This window comes from Chelmon rostratus, chromosome 18 (genome assembly GCF_017976325.1).
Source record: "Chelmon rostratus isolate fCheRos1 chromosome 18, fCheRos1.pri, whole genome shotgun sequence".
NCBI lineage: Eukaryota > Metazoa > Chordata > Actinopteri > Chaetodontiformes > Chaetodontidae > Chelmon > Chelmon rostratus.
In genome coordinates, this window is record NC_055675.1 from 17,361,114 (window position 1) to 17,371,335 (window position 10,222).

General features: G+C 42.8%; 1 protein-coding gene across 1 annotated transcript in view; it reads left to right on the top strand.

Moving 5' to 3' along the window:
• Positions 1-8,856, top strand: part of rngtt (RNA guanylyltransferase and 5'-phosphatase) — an 84,841-nt gene extending 75,985 nt beyond the window's left edge. Inside the window, exons 15-16 of the mRNA XM_041958539.1 lie at positions 5,293-5,416; positions 8,101-8,856. Coding sequence (XP_041814473.1) covers positions 5,293-5,416; positions 8,101-8,267 — 291 coding nt within the window. The 3' untranslated portion in view covers positions 8,268-8,856. The remainder of the gene's footprint in view (positions 1-5,292; positions 5,417-8,100) is intronic.
• The last annotated feature ends 1,366 nt before the right edge of the window (positions 8,857-10,222 follow it).

The window sequence follows — 10,222 nt, forward strand, 5'->3', positions numbered from 1 at the left end:
AAAGTTTGAGAGGTAAAATCATTTTTTCCCTCCCTGTATCTTGTTTGCCTGCTCTCCTCTGATTTGCCTCAGTTACACATCATTGGCTTCTTTGTCTTCTTAGATCTGATGCCATGTGCAATCTGAACGCGTAGGATAATGATCGTTATTACACCAATTCACCCAAGGCCCGACACTGACGTCATGTAATGGGTTCTTGCAGAGTCACTGGACGTTGTTGGACTCCCATTTGTTTGTTCTCTGACACGGCTATTTAAGGCTACACGTAGCTGTAATTGGCTCCAGTAATTACACTGTAGGTATTAGAACATGTGAGGCGAATATTTTAGCTTTGCTCACTGTTTGCTGAGTCATCCAGCTGAGGTTTGTATGTTTTAGTAGGAGCTGATATGAATGGACAGAAGAACATCTAATGTATTCTGTTCTGAAGCATATTAAAGATTGAACATTAGTTTTGATACCGTGCATCAGCTGTGTTGTCCCCTCTGAGGGAGTGTTTGTTCATGTTCGTACCTTTGCATCTTATATCCTCTCCCCACTTTCGTATTCTTTCATCTAGTCTCTCGTTATTAAAATGGACCCGAGTGCTGCGGTGTCACAGACCTGCGGGCCGGGCTCTGATTAAGTCTTGAATAAAAACAACGGCAGGGTAAGTCGTAGAGCAAAGTCGGGGAAAACAAAACAGCTATTCAAGGAAATTACAAAATTTGAATCTTTGCTCTTTGCTGTTGTTATCTCTCAAAATTCCTGTAATAAACTGTAGCGCAGTGCAGGAGCACAACATATCCCAGCATTTGATAAAGAAGCAGGTCGACTGGCTGGGATGTGCACAGACTAGTAAAAGGTCAGATGCCATATACTTCCACTAATCTGTATTTTTTTTTTTTTTTGCTCCCAGTTTCTGCTTTATTGCCTGACACAGAACCGATGCCATACTTCTTTAGTGTTTCTCACTTGATAATAATATACTGATTCCAGGATGTGGCTTGAGGAAATAGCTCAGCATTTTAGAGTGTATATTTATTTGCTTTCTCTCTCTCTGAGACTTGGATGAGAAGATCAATACCACTTTCATGTCTGTCTGCCAGCTATAGACCCAGGAGCTTAGCTTAGCATCACATAAGGAGACGGACGTCTTGGTCTCTGCAAAGTTGAAACATCCCAACATGATCATCAAACTCAGTCAAACTTTATTTGCATCTAAAGCACCTTTTATTTTATGCAGCTTAGTGCAATTCAGGGTGCTTTACAAGATGACGAAACTGATATAAAGACTGCTTGCCATTTAATTTCATTCAGGCTGTCATTGTGTTCGTTTCCTGTTAGGACGAGGGGTTGTAGTTTGTTTTTTGTTGCCCTAATCATCAGTATTGAGTGACATGTCTGTCAAATCAACATTTTCAGTCAACACCGAAGCTGCAATAGAGTTAAATTAATCCTTATATGTATATATATCAACTGTGGCTGAAATATGTCGATTCAAGAGTTGTCATTTCTGTAAGTCGGCGTGTACAGCTGCGTCACCATTTTTCTGTCACTATTGTTCTGTTGGAAGCTCTCTGTTTAGAAGCTATGAATGGTCAGCTGTCTCTCTAAGTGGTGGAAACATCTGATCAGTGAGCATCGCTGAACAAACCTCTGGGTCTAGTTAAAAAATGGACATAACTTGTATGGTTAAATCGTGCTGTACATGACCAGAAACATCAAAAATCGCGGCTTTAGAGGCTCCTGCAGGAACAGTGTTGCAAATTGTGTTTTTTACATTTATGTTTTTGTCATCGGGTGAGTTGAACCAAGCCCACAAATTGCATGATGAGACCTGTTCTGTATCGAGGTTCTTGTGCCTGGAATAAGTTTCCAGCCAACATCAAACGCAGATAAAACGCAGATCCTCTTTCTAAAAGTGACTGAAGCAGGAACTGATGAGTCTCACCTAGATATTATGTTGTTGCTGCTGTTTTTGTGAGCTTTCGGTTTATTTTTGTTTATTCTTTGGTGCCGTGGGTGTGAGACAATTTTTCTTGTTTGTTTCCACAGTAGGTTGCTAGCTTCATGTGTAAAAGCAGTTTCATCTTTGTATTTGTCTGGTATTCTGTTTCTTTGTTGACACTATGTGACTTTGATTGTTGTCTGTTGTTGTCTGATAAGCCCTAGAATAGCTGTTTCCCCTCTGTTTCTAGTCTTTATGCAAAGTTAAACTAATCACCACCGCATGCTTATTGTTCTTTTTCTCTGTTTCGAGTGCTGGCAGTTGTCCAGAACACTAAAACTGAAGTCGCTAATTGTAAAGTGCAGCTTTTGGTATTTATGTCCTCATAAATGCATCCAAACAAGCCATTGTTACGAGTAAAGGACACACAAGGGCTCTAACACAAGTAGCTTGAATAAAACAGGCAACACTGCTTTTCATTCTTGTTAGTATTGTTTGCAGTTTCTAAATCTGAACAAACCAGCGTTTGGGCCAGAAATGCAGAAAGACTCAGCCCTTCTGTTCTGCAGTAGTGCAACACTGGCTGATAAAGAGATCGACCGCTAAAGTCCCCGATAACTGGAGGCACACGTGTGCTGCCATAATGAGACAGATTTGGACGGATTAGGCACCAAGTGGTGATAAAAAATGGCAGCCAACGTGTCACCCCTCACCAGCAGGAAGAGATCCCAGCCTGTAGCTGCGCGTCCCGCCTGCTTGTACTGGCCTTCGCAGTTTTCTGGCAGCTTGCTGCGTCGAGCTTTGGGAGAGCTCAGAGATGCTGTCACTCCTGTCGATTGTCCACCGTCCTTCTCCAAATAAAGAAGTGTTCGATTTGCAGTTAGTCCTGTTAGTGTTCTGTATTCAAACTGAGATCAGAGACAAATGTTGTGGAGATGAATCACAATTTAGAAATTTTGACAGTGACTAATTAGGCGTGCTCGTGAGTTATGATTTGTCAAGGTTGTTATCTGAATTCCAACAACTAGTATTCTGTTCCGCTCTGTCATCCTTCCTCACACACTGTCTTCTTCCTGTGTGAGCTCAAACCCCCCGCTGCGAGCCCAGATGCCCCACACTCCAGGATCACACAAGCTCTTGCTTTGTATTTTAGCGTCTTGCCAAACACCGGCGCCCTCCTGGCAATGACGGCCCCTCTTTGACTTTGGAGGTCAGCCTCTTTGTGTCTTGACTCTCCACACAACCTCTCAGTCCAATAAATGCCTGGACAGCCTCTCTCTGTGTGAGGTCAGAAATTACAGAGGAGCACTTCATGACGACTCCTGTCACTGCATTGTTGTTTTCGCTCGCAGCCCACCGTTGAGTCTCTCGGCTGCACTTTCTGCTTCCCAGCAGCTCCAGGATTTGCATTCTCCATTTCTCGAGAATCCTCTCGGTGACACACCGTCCCTCGACAAATAAACAACAGATGCTCAAATGTCTTCTTTGACTCATGCTTGATCTTCAGCATTGTGTGCCATTTTCATATACTTTAGCTATGTTACAGTGTGCTCAGTGTGTAGAGTGGATTTTGTTTTCAAAGCAGAATCTGATGTAATAAGTCAGTGATCCTGTGTAGCTCAGTAGGAGGAGCAGGAACTGTTGCACTGCTTTGTTGAGGGCTGCAGCATGAAGGTACAGACACTCACGCTGTGTCAGGATCACCACCTTTACATTCTCATTCTCATCTCTGGCTTTACAGAAAGCATCTCAGGCTCTGCACACCAGGTTTCTGGTGTTGAACACTTCTTGAATATCCTTTGATGCTGAGCATTAAGGTTCATTCTTGATCTTGGAAATAGTGGTTTGATGAAATAATCTTAACTCAAGCTCCCCTCACGAGTTGTTCTTTGAGCTTTATCTGTCATCACATGACCGGGTTTCCAACCCCACCTGCTGATGAAGACCATGATACACGGTCAAAAAGTCTAGTAAGTGGACCTTGAGTTAGGATTACTTAGTTTGATAAAGTACACTTTAGCAATTCCATCTGGGGAAATTAATTTAAGTGCCACAGCAGTACAAGAACATGTGCATAGATAAGTAACTTTTAAAACTGGAAAAAAAAAATAGCTGTTACATTATGAACAATTACTGTGTACAAACTAAGCATGGACACAATACTGCATACACAAAAACAGAATGGTAACTATAAAGGCAATCAATAGGGAATCAAGTTTTTGGAATTATCGCCTTTATTTGACATTATTTGTCATTTGTGCAGAGAAACAGGAAACTATAGCCGAGGGGGGCATTACGTTCAACAAAGGTCCAACTGAACCATGAACATTACTGTTATGTGGTATACGGCTTAACAAATAGGCCATTGCCGCGCTCCCAAAACGGTTTTCATAATCGAATAACATTTGTTGGTTTCCACCTCTCAGTTATGAGGATTTGCTGCCTTTCACTGTTTTATATCTCTATGAATAGATTACCGTTGAGTCTTGAACTGGTGGTCAAATAAAACTGCCAATTTGATGTTACAGCCGTTGCCTCTGGGAAAATTGTAGCTCTGAAAATCCTCATGATTGTCTGTCATCTTATCAACTAAACGATTCCTAATACTGCTCATTGCAGACCTGCCGAGGCTTTGTGCAGTGTAATCACCACATGACACGATGTTTGATTCCTCAAAGGTTTATGGGTTTTGAAACCGTGTCTTCTCACTGTCATTTGCAGAATACCATTTTTATCGCCAATTGAAAGGATACTGCCAGCACAATGCTTCTTTTCCTCTCACCATGGAAAGAAGTGAACATTTTGAGCCAGTAGATGTGTTTGCTGCAGTCAAATGCTACTGCTTCCTGAATCAACATAACCCATGATGCTTTTCCAAACTTTAATTTCCACAGCACAGCCATCATAGGTTATATTTCCATATTTTGTGAAATCCATTTATCACACCTAACTGTTGCCCTCCAGTGTCGCCTGAAGCTTCATTTAGCCTTTTAACGGCCACGAAAAGTTTCCAGTAGTAAGTAACAATAGCAGAAATAAAGATGATAATTTGCTGAATATTCATATCATGTTTGAAAAAGCTGCAGTTACACATGCCAATCATTGCCAGCTATTGATATTCATAAATGCACCAGCGTATCCCAGAGAGCTGCTATAATGATGATTCTGTGACTTTCATGAGATAAAAAGCAAAACTATAGTAGAGTAGACCATTATAGCTTTTGAATGTGCCAAGATACATTAGAGGGAGGCTTTGTAATTTTCACGGGCAATTATGGCAGCATAGGAAAATAATATTACGCTTTCTTTCTGTGTTGTAAAAGTACAAAACCATCTGTGTCCTTTCATCTTTGTCCGCACAGGCCACTAAAGAGCTGAAACAGTACGACAACAAGATCATCGAGTGCACCTTTGCCAATAACAGCTGGGTGTTCATGAGGCAGAGGGTGGACAAGAGCTTCCCCAACTCCTACGACACAGCGATGGGTAAGACTTTGTCCTTCACTTGCCTACAGTTATTTATTAATATCTGACTGTCTCCTCTATCTTTGTCTCTATCTGAGAGGATAACAACCAGTGAGCCTCTGATTAATGGCTCATTTTATCTGCATTTCACATCAGCCTCCTGTCTTAGTTTGAATTTGTGTGTGTGTGTGTGTGTGTGTGTGTGTGTGTGTGTGTGTGTGTGTGTGTGTGTGTGTGTGTGTGTGTGTGCGTGCGTGCGTGCGTGCGTGCGTGCGTGCGTGCGTGCGTGCGTGCGTGCGTGCGTGCGTGCGTGCGTGCGTGCGTGCGTGCGTGCGTGCGTGCGTGTCGAAGGGGCAGACGTTCTGCTGTGTGCTTGCCATTAAGAATGCACACAGACAGTCTGGTCTTGTATTTCATGCCCAGAATGCTCTTGTCAGCGATTTGGGATGAAATGTTTTGTTTATCTTCATACTTTGAATAGAGAAAACTGACATTTGCTGCAAAATTGAAGAATGGCAGCATAATTGCATACTGTATATATGCATATAAGAGGTGCCACTGTTGTATTTCAAATACAATACTGCTCCATTTTTCTGTCAACAATGGATCAAAGTATATGTATATCCAGTCTCTCGAAGTAACAAACCCACAGATACTTATTATAACCTCACTCTGCAGTTCCCCTCATATCTGCCCATCATTGTAGCGTGTTGGTTTTACCTTCAGCCTAACAGCAAGATTCCACCGTATGCGTCTCCATGACGTCACATATGCAACGCGTTTTTGTTGCATCCAAGTGCGTCTTCCATGGGTAAATAGGCTTCGTATCTAAATGGCGATCAGGAGTCTGCACAGTGTTTTATTTTGAAAATTTACTGGAATCACGACACCATTCTAGTTTCTGACTTCCTGTCTCGCTCGATCTCATCTGTGCAAATTGATGCGTCATCTGTCAAAAATAGACTCGGCGCGTACACTCTGTAGATCAGAGTGGAGACCCTTCTGGGTTGCTTCTGAAATGGAGACGGGACGCTCCGGTGGAACTGCACGCACTGTCTGCAATCAGTCAACTTCGTCAGACTAATCACGCCTGGTGGAATTTAGGGGTTACTGTGTTGGTTCACTCTTAGTGCTTTCAAAACCTGGTTTCAGGCCATAGCAGACAGATGTTTTCAGACAAAAAGCTGTGAGGAACACTGGCTGGTGAACATAGAGGAGCTAGCCAGAACGATATTTCCCTCAGGAATTGGTGGAGACCAAAACAGAGCTAAAACCAGACTGAGTATGGGACTTGCATTTGTCAGGTGGCTGGAAACACAACTCCAAATGAATGCTGGTTTTGTCTGCAGGATGTGTGAACAAGCAGCTGTTTACTAACCTGTCCACCATTAAACTTTATAAGGTGATAATATGTTAACAGTTAGTTCCACTGCACCCAGCAGTGCACCCTGCACCCAAAATCAATTAACCCTGCACTGAAAATATCATCCCATCGGGTACGAAAGCAGAGCTGCAGCATCATCATCATCATGTCTAGCTTTGTCGGACTGCAAAAGTGTAGTTTGTGTTCAAATGAGAGCTTAATATGAAAAGTTTTAGATGCAGTTTATTATACTTTTGTCAACTTTTTGATGAAAATGATTAGATTTTTTTTAAATTGCTGTTTAATATTAAATACTGATAACCATTTTAATCTAAACAAATCTTTCAGAACTGATGGCTGAGCTGTATTTCATCTTAAAGTGCAAACTTAATTTAGTCTCACAGTTCAGTAAAAGAAAAGCAGAGTTATTAACTTGTGAATTCTGAATAAACTCCTCAAATGGTCCAACATATATGCAGCTATAACAGCCTCTCGAGGAAACAAATAGAGAAGAGACTGAGAAAGAATGCAAAAATAATAGTTTACCACAGTAATAAACCTTGCTTGTGCAGCTCTACACGTATCTAAATGCAGACTTCACAGCGGCACATAAAAGTGCAGATTGAAACAATAAAAACATGAAGCGCAAGCGAGATAAAATACATTTAAAGAATGAATTGAATCGTTAGAAGAAGATAGAAAAGATAGTCCTGAATTATGGCGTCTCAGATCCTCAGGCAGGCTTTTGTGCAGCCTCGTCGCCCAGATGGCAAAAGCACCTTTTATCTAAAATCTAGAGAGATAGCACAGCATTTCTCCTCAAGCTGATAACGCTGTGCTCTATTCAGAAACTAGTGCACACTCCTCTTTGTGTTGTTGGAATCATGGCTCGGTCATGAATGTTCTGATTGGCTTAGCCCTGCCCCCCCCTTTGTTACCATCACTATGCCTGTGGAGGGTTCCGTTCTAGGCCACATGTCAAGTTGAGCAGTCGTAACAGTGTTAAAACTCAAAATTAATGCTAAGCTTAGAAACTGTGGCTCCTGTATTTCAGACAGAAGCAAACGACTGCAGGCTTCTCATTTTTAGTTAGCGATCGCTGGTTTTTAGGCTGGAATGATGACTGTCGCAGGCAGGCGTAGCGGTTTTGCAGGAAACGATCAAAAACTGGTTTAGCAAACAATCAATTATGCACTTTATTTTATTTTTTCTATTTTTTTCGCCTGGGCTAAAGTAAACAGAATATGCGTAAATCCACTGTGTTACAGGATGCTGGAGGTGTCTGTCACCATCTCTGCAGTAACTTCCTTCCTGTGTGTGTTTTTGTTGTTTCTCTCCACAGCTGTGTGTAAAAGCATCCAGGAGCCCGTCACTAAGGAAATCCTCTTGGAGTATGTGGACCGCTGTGCCCAGGGAGTCCAAGCCCACAACCGGAAACACCCGCCAGACCCGGACTCTGAGCTAATGCCCCCTCCCCCTCCAAAGAGACCCAACCGGGCCATCCCGTAGCCCACAGCTGGGCTTTCTGGACTGCTCTACAGTGACAGTGTACATCCACATCACCCAGGGGCGTAGGACTAGGCGGAAAAGGAGACTAAGTGTACAGGGCCCTCATGTGAGGAGGGCCCACGAAAATACTAGAATGAATGGCCGTGGATGAAGGGAGGGGCCTGTAGAGAGTGTCTATGTACAGGGTCCAGAATTTGTTGCCACGCCCCTGACATCATCAGCCACATCAACCCCAGACAGAAAACTGACATTTCAAGGCTTTCTTACCCTCAGCACATTCGCTTTCTCAGCTTGTACATGAATGGACTTCAGAAACCTTTAAATTGACTGCCTCAACGTCATGAATTTACATTTTAGGCTCCTTTGTAGCTTTACTTGCTGGTGTTCTTATTAAAATGAAAAACATGATGCTTAGTTTATTTTTTTTGTTTTTTTGTTTTCCTATTTATCTTTTTTAAAGTCTGAGCTACTTGGTATTTATCAACAGGGACTTTGTTCTGGCTAGAGTGAACACCTGACAACGAAGACCTTGTTTATGTTCTGTTGACTAGTTCCTTATTTGTATTGAAGGAAGAGTAAACCTCATCAAAGCTCAGTCTGCTGTCTGGATGCATTTCAATCGGGACACAACACTTTAGAAACAGTTTGCAGCATCACAGATCCTATTTATGAACACATGAACGCTGCAGGGGTTTTAGCTCAGGTGACGGAATGATGCTGCTGCCGGAGCTCGACCCATAGTGCTCAGTGTTTTCAAATGTTTTCATATCTCGAGTCAACAGACCAATACAGATTAGATCTCAGCTCCCTGTTTCATAAGGTTTTGTGCAAAGGAAGTCCATCTGTGTTGATTACACAGTCACAACAAACTAACTACAAATGACTGACCTCAAGCTGCAGATGGGTGACAACATAAACCGACAGAAAGTTTCTTAATAAGGTGTTGAACTGTACCGGAGGGTTTGGAGATGGTGATGGAGAGCACTACCAAGCCTGACACAAAAAAAATATCTCCCATAGGTGTGAAATTGGGTTGAGGGTGTAACAGTTAACCTCAGATTGAGCCATCAAGTACCCACTCGTGCCCTCTGGAACATCTGGAGGAGACCACTCCCATAAGGGCAGGAATGTTCCATCATAAGAGCAGCTGGCTTAACATTTTTCACATCTGTATTTCGTGTTTTGGTGTGATGTTTAAGGTAATGCACAGCAATGATGGGGGATTTGTGCAGATCTGAACCTAACCAAACCAGAAGCGATTAGCAGGGGGTTTGTTTTCGCCATTTAAACTCTTTGGCTACCAGTTTCTCAGCAGTGTATACCAGCAGAAGGAACAGTGCCGGCATGTGCAAAGCAGGTGGTAACTGTAAAGGTGAGCTGCATGGGTCGTCCCTCTAAAGCCGGGGAGGCGCTGTATGGATTTGACTTTAGCCCCGAATCGACCGCCTCCGACTACTTTTAGAGCCGAATTTCTGCCAGATCGATGGATGATCCGACGCTCCAGCCTCCAGACAAACATTTACCGACAGCTCCTGAGAGACATCTGAGCAGAAAACGCCCGGTCATCTTAGAATGTAAGAAACTGTGTCCATTTTGCCTCTCGCTCAGCATATCTGGCTTGGGAAATAACACGTCATCTCCAGCAGCTGCTCAACATCGTCTTGCGGTTGACCTCTGACCTCCCGGCGGCGGGCGGGAAAGCAAAGATAATTTCCCATCAGATGTTTAAATGTGCTCATCATTGCTCTCTTATTTTAATCCCACAGGAAAACCTTGTTGCCAGGGAACATTTGAATTTTTTTTTCTCATCCCGTTGCCCACGTTGTTGCCTGTTGCTAGGAGTGTTGCCCATCTGCACCGTTTATCACCCACTGTAGTGTTTGTCGAACTGATTTACTCTGCAGCACACTAGTAACAAGCAGACTTGAAATTCTCGGATTGTTTGTAGACTGTGT